Consider the following 22,408-nt stretch of genomic DNA (forward strand, 5'->3'; position numbering starts at 1 on the left):
AATTGTGTTTAAAAGTTAGTGGAATTGGATTAAAAAAAAAAAAGATGAAAAGGTAAAAAAAAAAAAAAAAAAAATTCATCCTTGCACACATTTTGCTAGGTACGTTTTAGGTATAGATATGTCTTAATTTTCTCTGGTGAAGTTTATTCCTTTCCTTTATATAATATTATGGCGGGGTGTCTTTTCTCTTTTTATCTCCAGTAGGGGAAAGGAAGGTACGATGGTCATTCGCTGTATTATGAGTGGCATCTTATTTATTTATTTTATTTATTTTTTTTCATGTTTTCTCTTGGAGGGGAGAGGGAGATGAGAGAAGCACAGGCAGGAAAAGCATTCGTGTACTCTAATATCAGTTTGGTTGTATGATGCGTCGCTGTTCCTTTTTTCACTACAGATTCTATTAAAATACTTCATGGATTTTTTTTTTTTTTTTCACCAAGCGTCACTTTTTCCCCAAGTTGTTATGCCGCTAACACGCTATGAAAATGAAGCTCCGTGTTTGCCGCCTCACTGTCCGGCATGGCGGCGTCCCGAGCCGGTGCTGCTGAATGAGTGGGTCGTGGGAGGAAAGAAAAGCAACACACGCCGTTACGAAGTTAAGTAGTTAGAAAGTTAAGACGACGCGCGACAAAATAAGAAAAAAAAAAAGCCTTGCAAAGATGAAGAGAATGCAGACATGATGAGGAAAGCAGCCTGAACGAGACAAACTGAGTCTTTTTATTATCTTTTCTCTCTTTCTTTTGGTTCAACTTTTTTGTTTCAGAATGAAGAGTGAAGTTTCCTCTTATTCTGCGTCTAATTTGACATGCATGTGGAGGCGCTGGTTATCGGAGTGAGTGATATGCTAAAAGTCGCCACTCAACATCAAGTACGAGCCAGTGGACAGGTATGCATGATTCAGACGTAAGGAAAGGCCAAGGTTCTTATGTGTACTAGTGCTGTCCTTCTAAATATAAGTGAATATCCCTGTTCTGCATGTGATGAAGAGCCCCTACAAGAACAAAGCAGCTGAATATTTCAAGAAAACGGTGTCTGAGACGTGTATGGATAGTAAATGGAAAATGGCTTAAAAAAAATGTTGAAAGCACAAAAAATCAACAGCAGTAGTAGCAGAAGAAGAACAAGAACAAGAAAAGAATAACAAGATTAAGAAAGTAACAAGAACAAGAACGAGGGGAAGAATGAACTGAATAGAAGCAACGTTTTCAAACAGCACATCATAAATAAAGCAGCAATACCGTAAAATGTCGCTGTAGCGTAAGCAGTATAAGCACACATCACATTACCAAGGCCAGACGAAGACAGGCAATTTTCGTTCTCCCACACAAAACAGAAAGGAAAGATGAGCAATGACCTCCTTTTACATTTCCCTATTTGAGTTTGTCGTACTGCTGTCATTAAGCGCCGCGTGCTCGGAAGCCTCCCCTTTATGTGCCAGTGGTGTAGCGTAAACCACTCCCTCGAAAATCGAACGACCCCACCACTTTTGGATTGTAGTATTGGACGAAGGCAAAGTTTACATGTTAAACATCGTTGTACCTTCAGTGTCCCAATTACAATCACAAACAGACTGACGCAGGCCACACACACAGAGACATTCTGCCGCGGACAAACATGATCAGGTGCATTGGATGGTGGACACACACACACACACACACACACACACACACACACACACACACACACACACACACACACACACACACGTAATACTACAAACGAAACTGTTCCTCTACCCTGCGCTGCGACCGTGAAGGCTGCGACGAACTGGTGAACTGAGAGAATGGAAGGGAAAGAATGCCACGCATTAAATAAAATTTTTTTTTAAAAATACGATTTAGAATAGAAAATCCTTATACCCTCTTTTTCCCATAACAGAAAAGACCGATTTTCCTTCCCTTGATATCGTGAAAACATGTCAAATTTACACTCTGAGAGACTATACGTAAACTGATACTCGTGTTTGTACGAGAGCTGGCAAGGAGCGAGGCGCGGGTAAGGGGCTGGAGCTTTGGCATGGGGAGTGAAGCAGGTGCAAGGAGGAAGCCTGGCGAGAACAAAGGGATGAAAGGTAAACGTGAGAATCAACTGAGTGCTTAAGAGGTGTGAAGAGAGAGCAGGAGGAGGTGATGGAGGTGGAGATGGAAAGAGGAAGGTAAGGATTGAGGATATAAATATTCTCCCTTCCTTTACCTTGTTTTTTTTTTTAGTTCCTTTCTTTGTTTCACACCTTTCTTCCTTCCTACATTCATGCAGGTATTCACTGTCGTACCTTTTCTTTACTCTTCTTTTTTTTCTCTTCCTTCTTTTTCTTCATTCTTTATTTTCCTTTCATCTTTTTGTGTATATATATATATATATATATATATATATATATATATATATATATATATATATATATATATATATATATATATATATATATATATATATATTAGTCTTTCTTCTTTCATTAACGCCTTATTTCCTTTCTTCCAATCCTACTTCTTTTTTCTTCTTCCCTTCCCCTCATCCTTTCTATAACCATCTCTTTCATTTTTACTTTCCTTCTCTTTAATTCATGTCTCTCTTCATTTTACTGTTCCTTCGTACTTTTTTTTTCATTCATTGATTCCTTCTATCCCTACTAGATTTATCCTTTAATCGCACTATATGTCCCTTCTTACTATTCTTCTCCCTTTTCTTCTCAATACCTTTTTTTTTTTTTTTTTCAGGCACCATTTCTCTCCCTCCAGTTCAATCATATGTTCTTTCCTTCTCATTTTCCTCCATTTCTTTCTGCCACCTTTCCTTCTCGTGCACCATTCCTTTCCTTCCTATCTTCCTGCCTTCCTCAGATCCTCTCTCCTTTCCCACACGCAGCAGAGTGATGAGAAATGTCTGCAGGCAAGATTTAGAGGATTTCTGAGGACCTAGACTTGCGCAGCTGAATAAAATGACAAATTATGTATATGTGCGTGCTTAGCCATTAATTTATGCCTGAGCAGTTACCTTCAAGGGACGTTGTCTTCCGAGCGCTGGTGGCCATGCGGGAGTTTAGCGTCATGATCAATCACAGCCAGACTAGAGACGCGGGAGGTGGAATTGTTACCGGTGAGAAAAGTGTAAGAGGCAGACCAGTAATTGTGAACGACTCTAGGTAGGAAAAAGGGAGTCCGTTGTGTAACTTAATCATTCACTCACTTATGTTAAGACTGTGAGATGTATAAAATGTAAATGCAAGTTCGATAATTTACTACAGTTGAGAAAATTTATTATGAAGGATCCCTGCGAAAAAAAATAAAATAAATAAATAAAAATAAATAAATAAAAAGTCATTAACCTAACCGTTCACTCACATGAATAAAGACTTAGAGAGGCATGAAATATAAATATGCACAAGTTCAACAGTTTACCACATCAGAAAGAAACCTTTGAAAACTGTACCATTCACTCAAATAAATTAAGACTTATAGAGGAGAGGTATAAAATATAAATGCAATCTCAATAATAATAATAAGAGATGTTTTACTTGAGGGCTTCTTAAGATAAATTGGAGGAAGAGGGGAGGAGAAGCAGGAGTGTGGCTTGGAGTGGAGAAGGAGAGACACTGGAGGAGGGAGGAAGGAGGCGTGGAGGAGAAAGGTGGAAATTAAAGGCATTTTGAGTGTGGGAAGCGATATGACAACACTGGTCGTAAGAAAATGAAAACCGAAGGAGGAGGAGGAGGAGGAGGAGGAGAGAACAAAAATATGAGAGGAAGAAGAAACGTTGACGGTGTTAGAGAAGAAGAAGAAGAAAAAGGAAAAGAAGAAGAAGAAGAAGAGGAGGAGGAGAAGGAGGAGAAGAAGGAGGAAGAAGAAAAGGAGGAGGAGGAGGAGGAGGAGGAGGAGGAGGAGAAGGAGGAGGAGGAGGAGGAGGAGGAGGAGGAAGGAAGGAACATAAAAAAAACGAGGGAGAGAGAGAGAGAGAGAGAGAGAGAGAGAGAGAGAGAGAGAGAGAGAGAGAGAGAGAGAGAGAGAGAGAGAGAGAGATAGGGGGGGGAGAGGAGAGAAACAGCAGCAGCAGGAGGTGAAGGAAACAAAGAAAAGATGGAGAAGAGGAAGAGGAGGAGGAGGACGAAAACGACGAAGAGAAAGAAGCAGACGAAGAAGATAAAAATAGAAGCAGAAGAGGCAAGGCAACAGCGGGAGGTGAAAGAGACATCCATGTTACTGTTTAATCCGATTTTATGAACCTACCGTAAAATAAATACACTCTCTGGACGTTTCCTCCTTTTGCTTCCCGGGGGCAATTTGGAGGCTGTCGCAGGGAAGGCTGTTGTGGTGTGTTGGCGGGCCGGGACAGCTGGGTGGCGGTGAAGTGTCCGGCGCACGTGGGGATGCTACTCTATTGCTTGTTGGTGCCAGATCAGTTTTGTACTCCTGTTTGAAGAGGATCATCTCCATTTGACGTGGAATTGCTGGAAAGAGAAGAAAGAGGAGGAGGAGAAGGAGGAGGGAGACCAAGAAAAAAGAAAAGGAAGAATGCAAGATACTAGCGAAACAAAATTTTAATATATTAGGGGCAGACAAATTCACATGTTGTTTATAGAAGAACACGTGGAGGAGTAAGAGAAAGAGAGGCTAGAAAGGGGAAGAGAAAGAACACAATATACTAGAGAACTAGAAAAGAAATTAATGTAAATAATATATATATATATATATATATATATATATATATATATATATATATATATATATATATATATATATATATATATATATATATATATATATATATATATATATATATATATATATATATATATATATATATAAGATCAAGAAAGTTCCCAACGTTGTCAATAGCAGTAATCGAAGAGAACAGTACCAACAGTTACAAAATGACCATGAGAACACTAGAAAAAAAAGGTTCGAAAAAAAGTAAAGAACAGAACGTGCGCGTATGAAAACAAGCGAAGAACAAGTGGCTGGCATGACGCAAATGGCTAGTCACGGAATAACGAAACAATAACATCACACCTAGCAATCTCGTGGAGCTCGTTACGGCAACACACAGATCAAAACGCAGGTAAGAGTAATGAACTTACGTCAACCGGAACAGGAGACAGAAAAAAGGAGGTTGTAAAAATATTAACAAAACTCTTTCTATAAAATTATGAAATATGAACATCCTAAAGCAACGCCAGCGAAGTGAAAAGCCTTGTTCCCCAAAAAGTGACGCAAAATAGTTTCCGCCGTCATTAGTACACCTGCACCTTGCCGCACGTGTCGCCCGCAAGGAAGGTGAAAGGTGACACGCTCAGGGTGACGCGCGCGGGAGTTTTTACGTAAGTAGATACCATTCACCATCCCAGAGAGAGAGAGAGAGAGAGAGAAGCGAACAGGGACAGAAAGATTAACAGACAGATAAACAGTAGAGACAAGATAACAATGTGAGATATCTTGAAATCTATGGAATACTACGTCTTCCTATATATATAACATTAGCTTGATTACTGAGAAGACAGTGACTAAATATAAATCAAAGTAGTAGCATGAGTGACAGAATCTATATGCGTCGTGAACTCTGTCATTACTCCATTGCTCTGTTTTTTTTTTTTTTTTATGCTACAATTGTATAACTTTCCACATGACATACACTATTCATCTGATACACTATTCATCTGACATTTTACAGCAACCACGGAACGGAATATTACGGTATACTTTCCCAGTCCTCGTTCTCGGCACTGCCACCTTGATAACACAGTGAAGTATATTATTAGCTAAAGCCAAACTCCTTGAAAACCTCTCAGTGCAGACAAAGAAACCGCCAAGCTGACCATCCGTGTCCAGTGTGAGGGCAGTGATACAAATCAGTGCACAGAGGTGATTTTATTTACGTGTTGGTGTGAGAGTCAATTGTGGTGCAGGGATTGGTGGTGGTGTCTGCGTCATATTACAATTGTTAGGAACAATACTACCGGAAGTTGAGGTGTTTCATCATTGGCGAAGCGTGAAACGTGATTATGCCTTCCTAACGCTTCATTTGGTGTGATAACGATGATTAGCACGAAATGTTCAGGATGTAATATAAGCTTCCATACAAATACTAGCTAGTCGCTTTCGAATACACACACAAACACACACACACACACACACACACGCGCACACACGTTTTTTTTTATTCAGTAGAGGAGAGTTTATCATTAACTAATTCATGTATCAGTGTACGTATATATATTTTTATACTGAAGCATCCTAGTGGTGTTTTTTCTTGTGTCAACCCCTTATCTTCATCCCACTAGTTATGTCTCTGGTGAAGAATGCAAAGGAGAAAATCGAAAGGATACTGATTCTCTTGTACTCAACAATACCGAACAAAAATATATAAAAATCGCTATTTTTTTCTCACATAATTACCTGCACCCTAGTAATTGACGTGTGACATATAGCCTGGCTTTTATATGGACCAGTCTTTTTTTTATCTATTTTTCTGTTCCTCTTAGTATTTACGGATGGATGTCTGCCAGCATCAAGCCGTCATCTGATAATTAAATCATTCTCCCCGAAACTTCTTCACGCTGCTTCCCAAACTTGGACTGAGCGATATTAAAAGTTTCATCGCATTATCCTGCTTAGGTTGATTCCGTTATTAAGCGATACCGCAGCTTGTCCTCTTCAAGTCCAGTCCTGCTTGTAATTTCTCGCGTGATATATTTTGCCGCGACAACGAGTGTCCTACAGCGTGCCTTCAGGATAGCGGAGAAGTTTGCGTCCTTGTGTATTTCAGCAGATCACATTCACATTTTTCTGTATTAACTTTCACGTCTTCTGTATTAACTTTCACCGCTACAAGACACGTCATTCTTTAAGTAACCACTCCGGGATGTATCTTTTGTTCTGCAGCCACGTCTAAATACTTTACTGGCTAAATATTGGAAGGGCTATTCTTTTATTTATTTTTTTCTCGTAGATGTTTGAAATTATTTTAGGCAGTGCTTTCTGTGCACTGAATTGTTGTATACCGCAGTAAATGTTTAAATTATTAAGTGCTGAAATTAAGCTGGTGTTGTTATTGTGTACGTGTATTCAGTGTGAGTTTGGATAAAATATGTATGGTTAGAATTATTCATGTTGCTGGAATACAGAATTGAGTTTATAGCAGGAATGTGGAATTATAGATATGGGTAGAATTACATGAGTGGATGAAATATACACAAAGGTGGAATTCACTCAGTTTTTTTTCTGATATGCTAAGCAACGTAAAGTAATTTTGTTTTGTTTTTTCCACCGATTCATACAACCAAGATTACAATTATGGAAGTACTGACTGGCATAGTCTGTCACGATAAAAAGAAAAAAAAAGAGTTCCCTGATAGATGGAAAGAAAAACAAAGACAAAGAAAATTAAAAGAAAAAAAGAGAAAAAAAAAGTATAATTAAGAAGAGGACGAGGAAAAAGACAAGAGGGAATAGAAATAGAAACTTAATAATACTGAACTATATGTAGTATTCAATTGACCTTTACTGATGTACAAAAGAGAAGGAGAAGAGCAGGGAGTAAAAATAGGAGCTTAATAATAGTGTATATGATGTAGTACTGAACTGATCTTTACTCTTACTCAGCCTGCACTGTCCCCCCCACCCACCACCCCTTACCCCTTCAATGTGCATGGCCGACACTGACTGCAGCATAAGAAGTGTGTTAATCTCAGCTCACATGTCACCTTGTCCACTGGTGGCACTCGTGGAATGTTTAATGGTTTGCTTGGACATTTCGACAGAACTTCCCCAGGTTGCGTTTTCTTTGCTGCCCGGTGCGGGAATTAGATGTTTGTGGTGAGCAGGTGTTGATTTACAAGATTCGTTCTTCGTTGATACTGTCCTCCTTCTTCTGTTTCTCCTCCCTCTTTTTTTCCTTTTTGTCCTCCTCCTACTTTTCTTTTTCTATTTGTTTTCTTTCTTTTCTGCTTCTTTTCAATTTTGTTTTTGTTTTTGTTTTCTTTTCTTTTTCCTCCTTTGTATTTTCCTCTTATTTCTACTCCCTCTTTTCTTCCTTCTCCTCGTCCTTCACTTCTTTTTCTATTTTTCTTTTTTTCTTTTCTTGTCTTATTTTTCCTTCCTCTTTCTTCTTCTTTCTCATCTTCCTCCTCTGATTCCTGACAAGAAGCACATTGTATACCAGACGTCTCGAGATTCATGCATGACCCTGAGTTTTGTCAATAAATCGAAGAAGAAATATACTTCAGAATCTTATGAAATGTCTTACCGCTTCACCAAATCCACGAACAGAAACAACAATTTGCTCGATCCTGCGAAGCTCGATAAAAGAAACTGTAAGAATAAGATTTTTTTTTGGGGGGGAGGGGACATGATGAAGTTGTGTATATATATTTTTTTATAAGAATATGGATGTGTTGAAAATATTGATAGTTGTCATTTATAGTAGTATACGAAGTAGATGAGTGAATGAAATAAGTACATATGTGTAGATAGAGAAGTCACTTGAATAGACAAATAGTTAAGTCACATGAACTAATCACACAATCCTGAATAAAAAATAAAATTGTGTAAACGAGTAGATAACTCATAATAGATAAATAAATAGAATAGATATAGAAGTCAGATAAATAGAAGGATACCTAAATAAGAACAAACACAAATTAACAAAACAAAACAAAACAAGAAACAGTAAAAACCCTTCAAATTCCAACAGACGAAGGGCGAACACATGCACCACAGCTACACTCAGGCAATGACACCAATGACGCTTCACTAATCAAGATGCCAACACTCAAGAAGAACCAGTGGCCGTGACATTACCGACTCCTGACTAATACACTGGCGGCCCGCAACACGTGACACCTGACGGGCCTGCAGTGAGCGGCGGGGTGGGGAGAGTGGAAAGGCCTGGCGTGTGAGAGAGGGTGGAATCAATCTCTCTCTCTCTCTCTCTCTCTCTCTCTCTCTCTCTCTCTCTCTCTCTCTCTCTCTCTCTCTCTCTCTCTCTCCCTCCTCGTACTTTTGTTGCCCCGCGCTCAACTTCGGTGCACCGCCACACAGACGCGGCTGAATTACAGAAGCGACGTAAAATCCAATTCGAAATGAGACTTGTCCGGTTGCTACCATGATACTGTCTGCTTCTGGGACTCACTATCTGTATGAGGTGCCCCGTCACACAAGTAAGCGGCTTTATTGGGGCAGGAGGACACGGAGGATAAAGAAGAAGAGGAGGAGGCCAGAGGGTACAAAGGAAAGAGAGAAAGAGAGGGAGAGGGCAACAGTAGCAATTATTATTATAGTTTATTATAGTTTATTGACAGAATTTTGCGATTACAAGGAGCTTAAAGTAAAAATCATTTCACTAAAATCATTATATCATATAAAAAAGAGCTACAAATAAAAATTCTGTCCAGATAAAATTAACCAATTCACATTGCAAAAAACAAACTTTCTCCAAACTTAACTCCTAAAAAATTCAAACTCCCTTTCTTTTAAAAAACAAGAACATTTTAGCCGTAAAGCTTTAACACATCGCAAACATAATCACATAAAGTGCCTAATAAAAAATTCAAACTCCCTTTCTTTTAAAAAAAACAAGAACATTTTAGCCGTAAAGCTTTAACACATCGCAAACATAATCACATAAAGTACCTAATTTACCCTTATACTTCATTAAACTGGTAAAACTACTAAAATCCAACATATTATATCTAGCCCTACAGTCCCTTGACAAAGAACAATTTAACAAAACATGAGACTCATCTTGTACTGCATTACTATCACACATACACAGTCGCAACTCTGCTGGTATTCCATTCCTTCTACCTGTCTCAATTTTTAAATCATGTGACATTAATCGAAGCCTCGTAAGGGCCTGCCTTTTGTAGTCCGGGACAAACTCATTGCTGACATAAACTGGATGTACTGATAGTTCAGGGTTAATTACTGATCTGTACGCCACATACTTAGATGCCGTCTCGGGTTTTTCTCTAATTTTTATTTTGACTATATCCAGTGGATTTACGTTATCTCTATACTGTAGTGCCTTCATCACAAATTGATACCCTGGAGTATTAGCTACTCTGCACAACTCAAATGCAACATAGAATGGTTCTTCAACGTTCGGTTCCCTTAACTTTGATTCTAGAAATTTCCTTCTCCTTTTCGCTATGACATCAAGTACAGGTGGAATACCTGATTCAATAAGACACATGTCGGGGCTTGTAAATTTCCTTACCCCTAGCAAGTTCTTTACTGCTCTATTGTATTGAACAATTATCTTTCTAGGATTATTTGTCAACCATGTTTCTGAGCTATAAAGAAGGGCAGAAGTGACAGCAGCATCAAATACTTTGCGCTTGTATGTATATGGCATAATGTTATTTGCTGCACAAAAAATTGCAAATTTATCGAGTTGCATCTCATTCACGGTTTCGTGAAGTTCCAATACTGTGTTCATCTTTGCATCATCACAAATCCATGCCCCAAGGTAAAGATACTTATGAACACAGTCTATCTTGATGTTACGAACAGTTAACGGCAATCTGTCTTCATCTGTACCTCGCACTACCATAAGTTTTGTTTTCTTTTCATGAAGTACCATTCCATATTCTTGGCAATAATCCAACACTGCGGTTAACTTTCTCACACACATTTCTTTAGAAGTAGCTAGTATTACCATGTCATCCATAAGAAGGAGCGTATGTAGTTTCCCCAAGAATCCATCTGTATCTACACACCTGTTTATCATCCTAACCACCTCATCCATGTATATGGTGAATAAGAGACAACTCGATGGAGATCCTTGGCGGACTCCAACAGTGGCATCAATAGTTGCAGAACGTAACACACTTTGAGTACAGGAATACATAGCTTGTATAGCACGCAACATAACCTTACCACAACCACGTGATTTAAGCAATTCAAGCACTCGAGGCACTCTATCATATGCTTTGCTGTAATCTATGAATAACATATACAGCTTCTTTTTCTTATAATTAGCCAGGTCACATAATAATCTTAACGTCATTATTTGTTCGACACATCCTCGACCGCTTTGAGCACCTGCTTGACATTTATCAATACTTGTCCATAGTTTTAATCTGTTCAAAATTAAGTAATCATACAATTTTGCCAATGTATTCATAATGGATATGCCTCTGTAGTTTCCACATTCAAGTCTGTCTTTACCTCCTTTGAAGAGTACAAAAAGTTTGCTACAACCCCATGAAACTGGATAACACACATTAAGAAAAACAACGTTAAACATATGTAAAAAGAACATGATCCAGTCAACAGGTAAAGCTCTCATAATTCCTGGACAAATACCAACATAACTTTTTCTAACATTCACATCCTTGAGTACTTTATCTAATTCTTGTACAGTGAAAGGTTCGTCTAATACGGGTATCGTTGGAGTCGAGGGGTGGACTGATTGTTTTCGATTTTTTTAGTCTGAACGTTTTCGACAGACTAACATGTTTAAGAATGAATATTTTCGACAATGATTTGGCAACTTAGACTGATTATTTTCGATGGTTCTGCAATATATTTTTCAATCATGATTATTTTCGACACATTAAAAACATTGGTTGGAATGTTTTCGAAACTAAATAAACTTCACTATGAATGTTTCCGACAGTAAAAAAATATTGAACTGAATGTTTTCGACACTAAAAAATGGTAAATTCTGAATGTTTTCGACACTGGATAAAATGAACTGTCACATCACGTCACGTTTAGACTTAAACAAAAGACTATAAAGACTAACCTAACCTAACCTAACCTAACCTAACCTAACAAGATAATAATCAAAATGTCTAAAATGGCTGAATGAAGTATCGAAAATATTCCAAAAAATATTGATTTAGGTCAATGATGTGTCGAAAATAATCCAAACTGTAAATAGCTAGGTAATTGTTGTGTCGAAAATAATCCAAAACGGACACTAAATGTGTAAGAGTTGTGTCGAAAACAGTCCAAAAAAACATAAAATGGGTTGTCGAAAATAATACTTCTTGGCAAGAATCGAAAACATTCAGTTTAGATTACTTTTGTAGAAAATCGAAAACATTCAGACTAAAAAAATCGAAAATAATCAGCGACCTCGAGTCGAGTCATCTATACATACAGTGCGAATACTATTAGTGTGACACTCATTATTTAACAAGCTCTCGAAATGGGTCTTTAGTTGATCGTCTTCAGGTTGTCTGTGTTCGTGCGTATCAATATTCCCTGACCAGTTAATGGCCTTCCATATGAACTTAGCATCATTTGTTTCTAATATCCTTCTCCAGCGCGGCAACGTTCTGTCCCACGTTTCTTCCTGCTGGTCGAGACGTCCACATCTGTTCCTACGAGCAGCTTCATGAATAATTTCACTGCTCGATCTGAAGGCTTCAGAAATATTTTCAATACTAACAGCGTCCGGATTCGGTGGATCGAGACTTAGCAATTCGGTACTGAAATCATGTAAGTTTACGGTGTCATATCTTGGACTTTTCCACATCGACTCGTTTGCACGTATTCTTCGGTATGACTCACCCAGACCGTTAGCTCGTTCTAACAGCTCTGTCGGGGAAACTTGAGTCATTTCTTTAGTAGCGAGATCTACGCAAATTGGGGCGTGGTCGGAACCTTTAACTGACTTGTTTACCTCGACCGAACTGACAAATCTTACGCAATCGGAAGTAACCACGCACAAGTCAATCTCCGATGTCCATCTTGATCCTCTTCTAAAAGATAAGTCACCTCCTAAGGTAGTTCCTTTTCTGTTCAGGTGATTCATCACAACCATATTGTTACTTCTACACATGTTACGCAACATACGCCCGTGACTATTCACTACCGGATCCTTCACACCATCATATCTATAGACACTTCCATCACCACACGACAACACATGTGATCCAACTCGTGCATTAAAATCACCTAAAACAACTACGTCACGAGTGTTCAAACACATCTCACTTAACGCTCGAAACGGTGAAGCTTCGCAATATAGTGAGTCTTCTGGAGGTATATAAACACCACCGAATTTCACATCTTTACACACCGATAAATTCACCCATATCATGTCATCTTCCTCCATGTTTACATTGGTCACATATTGCATCAACGCACATTTGATGAGCAACATAACACCACCTCTGTTACAGCCTACTCTTGACTTATTGTTATACATATAGAAACCAGGTACGCTTTTTTCATACGCACTTTTAACCTCTAACAGCCAAACCAGATCATATTGCATTAAGAACTTAAGAATTTCCGGATCATTCAATTTTTCCCTTACTCCACATACATTCCATGAACATAATTTCAACACACTGGTATTTTTCTTTGTATTCAGAAAAAATATGGTGAAAACTTATCGATTACATTGCCATCCCTTAACAACACACGTCTTTTCCAATCATAACTAATAGACACACCCACATTTCCTGGCTTTTCTTTTTCTTCTCTTTCACGTTGCCTCAACCGCGCCATCTCCTTTCTCACTGCCGGGTGGACATCCTTCTTGACATACACAGAAGAGAGAGGTCCTTCAACTGATTTCAAGTTCTTTGCCATCCTCACGATCTCATTACGTTGATTTCCGTCTCCCACCACGACAAGAAGCGGTCGTTTCCTACGCTGGTCCTCTTTTCCGAGTCGTTTGATTTCCCACGCTGCAGGATCAACGTTTTGCTGATATCCAGTCGCTGCTATCACATTGCGTACTTTCTCAGCATCGTTGCACCCTGTTACATCGCTCTCTTCTGTCAACCCAGTAATAACTAAATTTCTCTTCCTCTCCTTGTTGTCCAAAGATTCTAAAAATAACTGTTGTTGTGAAATAATCTGGAATGCTTGGTCCAACTTATCAGACAACTGCTCCACTTCTTGTTTAATGCTGGCCATGCCTTTCACTTCCTCTTTTAAGCTTCTTATTTCCTCCAATAGATCATTATTAGATGGTTGTGTAGAGGCATCAGCTGTTAGTAGAGTTGTAAGCGCTCTCTTTAGTTGTGGGTTTGTCATTTTATTTATATCTGTTGGAGCCAACGCTCTGACAGTAGCTGGATCTTCATAGGTTGTCATGTTCACTTTGTTACGCACTTTATGACCTAGGTGCTGGGGCTTAAGTGTTAGGAGCTCGTCTTCTTACTACGTAGCAGAGTGACAGCTTGCTTTATGTGATGTGGTGCTTTATGTGGTGGCCTTTATGTGGTGGGTTTGCGACCTTGCTTGACGCTGTGTGGTGGTGTAGAAAAAAAAGCACGTATATGTTATGCAATCCTCGTAAAGTGTTTTCATTGTTCTTTTGGACAGGAGAGAGATAAAATTGAACGTGTGAGGGGAAGGTTTAGAGCGTGGAGGAGGGAAGTGAAGGCAAGGGCCGTGGATGGAGCATAACGAGCGAGGCGAGGACAAAAGTACAGTGAAAAGGGAACGTTGAGTCGACAGTGAAAAGTTTATTACGTGCTTTCTGTCTGTATAAAACGCTTGTAAAAATTGACTCTATACCCACCCACACACACACACACACACACACACACACACACACACACACACACAGAGAGAGAGAGAGAGAGAGAGAGAGAGAGAGGTGGGGGGGAGGAGGTGGTAGTATATATACAATAGGTACGTTTTTATTCTTCATTTTTCCTTTTTTAAATTTTATGTTTCCTTCCCAGACGCCAAAATGTCAGACGTACCTGCATGACAGTCACTTTAATATTTCCTTCCTGCGAGCTTCGTGTCAATTTAGGGAAAAGTGTCTTAAACGCCACGGCTTTTCCTGCATGAGTGCTTGTAATTTCAACGTTTACGGGGCTAAATGAAAACATGCTTGCACACACACACACACACACACACACACACACACACACACACACACACACTGAATTCTAGACGAGGTGCAGGAAATACTTTCTCTCTTTCAATGTTATTTTTTTCCCTTCAGAGTGACGTGACGTGTACATAAAACCAACACATTATCAGGAAAGGAAAAGTTATCTCCTTTTTCCTCCTCCTTTCCAGTCCCTTCTTTCCTACTGCTTTCGTTACCCACTTCTTTTTTTTATTTCTTTTAATCCTTTTCCTGATTTTTTTTTTTGTGTGTGTAATCATTATATTATTCCTTTTTTTTTTTCTTTTATATCGTCATCAGATTCACAAATATTATGTTTAGATACATTAATTTCATCACTTTTTCACTCCTTTCATCAACCACTTTTTTTTATTCTTGTAATCCTTTACCTGATATTCATTTTCTTATATAATCATTATATTTCTCCTCTTTATCTCGTCTCCTTATCGGATTCAAAGTCTCGAGTCTAGATGCATTAATTTCATCATTTTTCTCCTCCCCTCCTCAGACCTCCTCGAGAAGACACACACCTGGGCGTCTCCAGGATCCTTCTGACACACAGGTAAGCCCACGTGTCCATTACAAGTCGCTCAGGTAGAAATGAGGTAAGGATCAAGGCTTACCTAAGATCTGCTCCCTGTCCCTCCCCCCTTCTCTCTTTTTGTATTATTCTTTGTATTAATTATCTCTGGCGTCGTCTGTGTCCTCTTAGTGTGCGTCTGTTCTCCTCATCCTCCCCTTTTTTTTTTCCCTTCCTCTTCCTCCTCCTCCACCAAGAGATAGTATGCAGCCATCCTTGAGGGCTGAGGAAGGGGAAGGAGTGAAAGGAAGTGAAGAAGAGGCACAAGAAGAGTAGGAAGCTTGTGCAGGACGGAGAGGAGCAGGTAGTGTGCAGGCTGGAGGAGCAGAGGCTTGTTAGATGAGATTACTGGGCGGAATGGGCGGCACGAGGGAGGTGCGTAATTACACCAACCAATAATTGCAAACGTAAACTTTCGGGTCGTGGCGCCTGAATTACCGCCAATAATTATCTGGCAACAGGCGATTCCCACACCCTGGCCACCGCTTTGCCGCCGCCCGTGACTCTGACTCCCGGCCGGCAATGCAGCTCGGGTTGTTCCTCCGTCAGTAGAAGCAACTATAAAGGAGGTTTAGTGGAGGAAAGCTTGTATTGTTGTCAGTGTGGCGGGTTTATGTTATCACGTGCAGTTGTATGTATCGAGAACACCTGAACATCATTACCTGTAGTTGTTTATATCGAGAACACCTGATTCGCTTCTCGTGATAAGTTATGATGGTCTTAATCAGTGAATCGTTTTGTCTCTAACATCATGCACCGTTGCTGTCATAAACTGCGTTCTGCTTTTGCTGCTTTTCTTCCTCCTCTTCTTACTCTTTATTTTCCTCCTTCTCTTCCTTCTTTTTTATTTTTCTCCTTCTCCTTGTTCTTGTTCTTGTCCTCTTTCTCGCTCTTTCACTTCTCTCTCTCTCCCTCCCCTTCTCTTCCTCCTCCTCCTCCTTCTCCTACTCCTCCTCCTGCCTCCACACAGACACACTTCCCCCCTCTTGCATTTCCATTTCCACACCTATAATTGCGCTACAAACAGCAACATAACAGCAACAACAAAGACAACAAAATGAGGGCAACAGTTCACTCCACAGACTGCCTTTACTATGCGTCTCTTGACACGGACAGAGTAACATCAATGAAAGATCAGAAGTGAGGGACAACTGACACTGCCTCTGTGAAACGCACCAGTGGAAACAAACTCACCCCAACCTCGTCTTTTGCGTCTTCCTCCCCCACCGACGCCTTGAAGATTAATTAGAGCGTGTCCAAGGAAGGAAGGGGGATTTTGCAGGTTGGTTTGCTGTATTACTATGGCCAGTGGATATCGGGTGGACGAGAAAGACGCTTACTGGGGTCTGGTGGGTAGTCTTCATGTGTGATATGGGTGGAAACTGTACTCGGGAAGGTGGCTATACATAAATTCAGTTGCTTCTTAGATATATTGAGTTAATTCTTAGAGATAATTAAGTAGGGGTGCTTGAAAGGTTTAGATTTTGAACGGTATCGCTTTGGTGGTTTTGAGAAGAAAATCAGAGTTCATTTTTGGGAATTACGGTATGAATGATGTGTGTGTGTGTGTGTGTGTGTGTGTGTGTGTGTGTGTGTGTGTGTGTGTGTGTGTTAAAGTTTCATGTTTACTGTACATCTTTTCCTCTTCACTGTGAAATGACCAGAGAGAGAGAGAGAGAGAGAGAGAGAGAGAGAGAGAGAGAGAGAGAGAGAGAGAGAGAGAGAGAGAGAGAGAGAGAGAGAGAGAGAGAGGCAAAATGGAAGAGGAAAAAGCAAGAAATTATCAAGTGAAAAGGAGGGAGAAAAATGCCTTCATAAAACCTTCTCTCCAGCCTCTGTGGTAATGAAATTATTGCTTCCACCTCCAGACTAAATCCTCTCTCTCTCTCTCTCTCTCTCTCTCTCTCTCTCTCTCTCTCTCTCTCTCTCTCTCTCTCTCTCTCTCTCTCTCTCTCTCTCTCTCTCTCTCTCTCTCTCTCATTCTTTCATCCTGCAACTCTCCCCTCTTTGTCCTGCACTTTTATCCTTCAGCTCGCCGTCCTCTATTTTCCTTGTCCTCGCCCTTGTCCTATCGCACGCTGCACTATTTTCTTATCGGGACGTGTGTCTTATTTTTTTTTAACTTTCCCAGTAAAAAAAAAAAAAATAAAAGTTCTTGGAGCACTGACGTGTGTTGAGGAAAAATATATACACCAGTCTTTCCCGTTCATGTTTTGTCACAGAGGCGGTGTTTGTTTGCTTGGCTGTTTGGAAATAGTGTCGTTGGTGAAATATATAAACTGGATTAAAAAAATGTCCACTTCTTTTTCTTTTCTTCTTCTTCTTCTTCTTCTTCTTTTTTAGGGAGGGTGAGAGTGGGATTGGAGGGAGAGGAAGATATTTGTCTGTTATTCCAATAATATCTCAGAATTTTAAAAGTTTTCTATTTTTTTCCTCTCTCTCTCTCTCTCTCTCTCTCTCTCTCTCTCTCTCTCTCTCTCTCTCTCTCTCTCTCTCTCTCTCTCTCTCTCTCTCTCTCTCTCTCTCTCTCTCTCTCTCTCTCCACCCTTGATTGGAAACTTCCCTGGACGAAAGGGAAAATTCGTTTGAAAATGTCCTGTCATTATTTTATCAGACCTCGTGGCGGTGGCGGAGGCGTCCCGTGACTGTCCCTTAATTAGATATATTTTGATTTCTTCTAATGCCGTTACTTTTGTGCCGGAGGGGAAAAACACAGCTGGAGTTTCATATATAAGTTATGACACTCCTAAGTTATGAGTGGCGGAAAATAAGTGTGATGGTAGGTTGTTAATTACTGTCTTAGGGGGAGATTTCGTGTACCCCTTCCACCTTCTGTTCGTTTTCTTCTGTCTGGGTTTCTGTGTCTCGTTTTTTGTTCGTCTTTGGCTCCCTGTGTCTCCGCGGAACTCTAATTATAACTCCCTGACACCTGTGATGCCCCTTTGTTCGTCCTAATTTCCCTGCGGTGCTGCCAGTTTTCGTTATAGTCTTCTTGTCCCTCTCTTTGTCCCTTTTGCGCTCTTCCTCTCTCTTTCTCCCTCACCCTCCTCCATTTGCTTCCCAGACTCGCTATGGGGCCGCCGGTGTGTGCCGGTGACGACGCAAAAGCGGTTCTCAACTTTTCCGTAAACATTAATTTGGCCCTCCCACCTGGCGTTCCGAGGACACCTCAAAGGCCGCAGGTGTTCCGGGAGCGAATATGCGCTAAAGTAATTGGAAATTGGTCCTTCCTTTCCGTGGGGGAGTTTGGACGTAAGCTGATTATTACCATTGTTCTGCCGGCTGTTTTGTGTTGCTGAGTCGAGCTGTGCGGGAGAAGAATGTGATATGTTTATGCCTTCGTCTTGTATTGCCTTTGAGAATACGGGTTTAGGACTGTGAGATTGGGGAAAATGTAACCATGCGTACACTTCTATGATACTTATCGTTGGTGGAGTGAAGCTGCCTTAGTGGTTGACGTTCAGGGAATATAATGGTCGAGTGTCGTGGCAATGGCTGTCGACGTCTGCCCGGAAGGAGTGTTTTCATGCCGTATTTTTCTCCCTGGTGGAATTGGTTTACGCCGCAATAAATATTTAAAAAACACATGCAATCGCACTTTTGTTTTGGCAACACGACTTGCAATACGAGCTCACGGATTTTCGCAGTCGTTAGCAAGACTCCCCTCCTCTCCCTTCCCTTCCCTGCCTTCCCTTTCTATCCCCCATCCCACTTCCCTTTTCCCTCTCCCAGTCACCCCTCTCTCCCTCTCCTCACCCACACCACCAGGGTTCCAAAGCGCTCCTCTAACTCAGACGTATCGAGGTGAAACTATCTGAAAATTGCCTCCAAGAAAACTTTAGTGGGCCAACTTGTGCCACTGACTCAGGACTGACTTGTTTAACTTGCTGACACTGGCAGGCTGACGGATCTGTTTTTCTGCATCGGTAGTTTATGCACGGCTGGAGGAAAGAGGAAGACTAGCAGTTCGACAGATAGGCAGGGAGGGGGGCAGGTGGAAATAAGATACTATGAATGGCTAGAGGAAACAGGCAGAACAGTAAACCGACAGGCAGACAAGCAGACAGGCTGAGGGGTGAGGACAAGTTAATGGTAAACCTTGGTGTTATTCTCTCCATGCTAACTGATGTGCCGTGAGAGAATTACCTGCCCAAAGCAATCAGTCGAAGTGCCACAGGTAAATGTGTAGTTCACCTGTTCCTTGGTTAACTGTGTATTTATTTATTTAGTTGCTGTGTGTGTGTGTGTTTGTGTGTGAGGGCAAGAGTATCACGACAGTAAAGTTTTTGCGGCGTTCCCCATTTATGTGTGTGTGTGTGTGTGTGTGTGTGTGTGTGTGTGTGTGTGTGTGTGTGTGTGTGTGTGTGTGTGTGTGTGTGTGTGTGTGTGTGTGTGTGTGTGTGTGTGTGTGTGTATGTGTGTGTCAGTGTGTGGGAGTTTTTTGTGAGGAGTGTTGTGGTGTGTTTAGTGTGGGGTTAACGCTGAGTGAGGTTGTGGTATGTAGCTTTCATACCTTCCTTTAGTTGGTTTTTACTCCCTCGTTTTTCCTCCGAGTGCCCCTCTACCTTATTTGTTACGACTCTCCTCTTTATCCACCACCTTTTTAGTCATCGTCCTCCTCCTCCTCCACTTCACTCCTTCACAACCTCCTCTATTATCTCCTCCTGCCGCAAGATGCCCCCACACTTCTGGCAGAGTGAAAAAAATAACCATGGTCAAAGCACTCAGGGTTCCGTGTCAGCACTTCGCCTTTCCCTGCACGAAACATTTAACCAATTACTAGTTTTTCCAGGAATTCGTGTACCAAAGCTTTGCCCGGCTGGCCCATCACGAGAACGCTCCCCCACCCAACACACGCCTATACTCTACAAAAATAAGTAAATAAAACAAATGAATACAGAACGAAGTGAATGAATGAATAAAACACTCTTACTGCTGCTGCTGCTGCTGTTGTAGCGTGGACTATAGAAACCGCGCAACACTAAAACTTCAATTCTGAGGCTCGTGTGCTGCCTGATAACGATTTGATTTCTGTATCCTGCAGTGAAGTAAAGACAGGTGGAATGGCTGAGCGAGAGGGCACGACACACACACACACACACACACACACACACACACACACACACACACACACACACACACACACACACACACACACACACACACACACACACACACACACGCACGCACGGATAGACAGACAGATAGATAAGTCACGTAATACATTAGATAACTATATACACACAAATTATATACATATTTACATTATATATATATATATATATATATATATATATATATATATATATATATATATATATATATATATATATATATATATATATATATATATATATATATATATATCTATCTATCTATATATATACTCGTATATATATATATATATATATATATATATATATATATATATATATATATATATATATATATATATATATATATATATATATATATATATATATATATATATATATATATATATATATATATATATATATATATATATATATATATATACTTGTCAAATATGTTGCACACTGAACTTCACACACTAACTAGAAATAAACACACACACACACACATACACACACACACACACACACACACACACACACACACACACACACACACACACACACACACACACACACACACACACACACACACACATACCGTGCCGCCTGTCTCCCTCTCGCTCTCCTCAGCCCCCGCTGCCCTGTCTGCCAGCTAATTATCGGAGATCTTGCCTAGCGACGGGAGATCCAGGGAGCGGGACGGGAAGATATTTGGTGCCAGTGACGGGATGGGATCTGAGGGCAGCGGCGGGAAGGAATGTGGGTCCAGGGACGGGAGATGTGGAGGCAGAGACGGGAGGAAATGTTGGAGGATATATTAGTTTTTGGAGGGAAGGTTATTATTATTATTATTATTATTATTATTATTATTATTATTATTATTATTATTATTATTATTATTATTACTATTATTATTATTATTATTATTATTATTATTATTATTATTATTATTAGTTTTTGGAGGGAAGGTTATTATTATTATTATTATTATTAATATTATTATTGCTATTATTATTATTATTATTATTATTATTATTATTATTGTTATTATTATTATTATTATTATTATTATTATTATTATTATTATTATTATTATTATTATTATCATTATTACTATTATTATCTTTATTATCATTATTATATTACTTATTGTTATTGACATAAGTTTGCTTCTGCTGCTGAGAGAGAGAGAGAGAGAGAGAGAGAGAGAGAGAGAGAGAGAGAGAGAGAGAGAGAGAGAGAGAGAGGATAGACGGAGGATGGAGAGTGACAGGCGAGGGAGGGACGGAGGAGAGGGAGATGGGGGGGGAGTGTATAGCGGGGAAATTGATCCTCCACAACAAGTATGTCACGATCTATTGTGTTCATGGTAAGGGATCGCCTTTTGCTTCACCACTAAGGGCTACCCTAGTGCAGGATTACCGTGTGTTTGCAGCGTGTAAGAAAAAAGTAACATTGACACCTTTGATCTGGTCTCTGGGTGGACATACGGCTCGCCGCTACAAAGGCAAAACTAATATCATAGTAAGACTAACCTTGTTGTGATGACCACGTGAGGTGTTGGGAGAAGCCACTGCCTGCCTCAGTACAGAGTTGTGTTCGCTGCGTCAAGAGTTGTATTATCTTCCTCAGCGCTCCTGCGATGCTCCTAGTGTCCTGAGGCGGCAGCAATCCCATGTTTACTTTTCGTTTGCTCTTCTCTCGTCCAGCAGCTCACACACCTGCACATCAGAGGCCACACAGTCACCATACCCACGCACTGCACGCCGCTGCACGCCCTGGCTGCTGCTCACAGGTTGTGTTTTCAAATTACAAGCAGTAACCAAACGGTCCCACATTGGACCTTCGCGCGCCAAGTAGTGACGTCAAGTTTGCTGCTGGCGGAGAGATACACCTCCCTGACGGTGAG

The 22,408-nt window shown here is 40.3% G+C and overlaps 1 protein-coding gene and 1 long non-coding RNA gene across 4 annotated transcripts in view; one reads left to right on the plus strand and one right to left on the minus strand.

The window, feature by feature from the left end:
• LOC135098604 (uncharacterized) overlaps positions 1-22,351 on the minus strand; it is a 26,696-nt gene extending 4,345 nt beyond the window's left edge. The window contains exons 1-2 of the long non-coding RNA XR_010267164.1: positions 22,035-22,351; positions 4,221-4,441 (exon numbers count right to left, since the gene is read on the minus strand). This is a non-coding gene — a long non-coding RNA (uncharacterized LOC135098604). The remainder of the gene's footprint in view (positions 1-4,220; positions 4,442-22,034) is intronic.
• Positions 1-22,408, plus strand: part of LOC135098603 (uncharacterized) — a 202,299-nt gene that overhangs the window by 104,264 nt on the left and 75,627 nt on the right. For 2 of the 3 annotated variants that reach the window (XR_010267163.1, XR_010267162.1), the window contains exon 6: positions 15,332-15,385. Coding sequence is in view for 1 of the 3 variants with exons in the window: in XM_064000958.1 (XP_063857028.1) it covers positions 15,332-15,385; positions 22,209-22,403 (249 nt within the window). In the remaining 2 variants the exon portion in view is untranslated. Of the gene's footprint in view, positions 1-15,331; positions 15,386-22,208; positions 22,404-22,408 lie in introns of all 3 variants that reach the window. The other variant, XM_064000958.1, reaches the window with a different exon arrangement.

This window comes from Scylla paramamosain, unplaced genomic scaffold, assembly GCF_035594125.1.
Source record: "Scylla paramamosain isolate STU-SP2022 unplaced genomic scaffold, ASM3559412v1 Contig70, whole genome shotgun sequence".
NCBI lineage: Eukaryota > Metazoa > Arthropoda > Malacostraca > Decapoda > Portunidae > Scylla > Scylla paramamosain.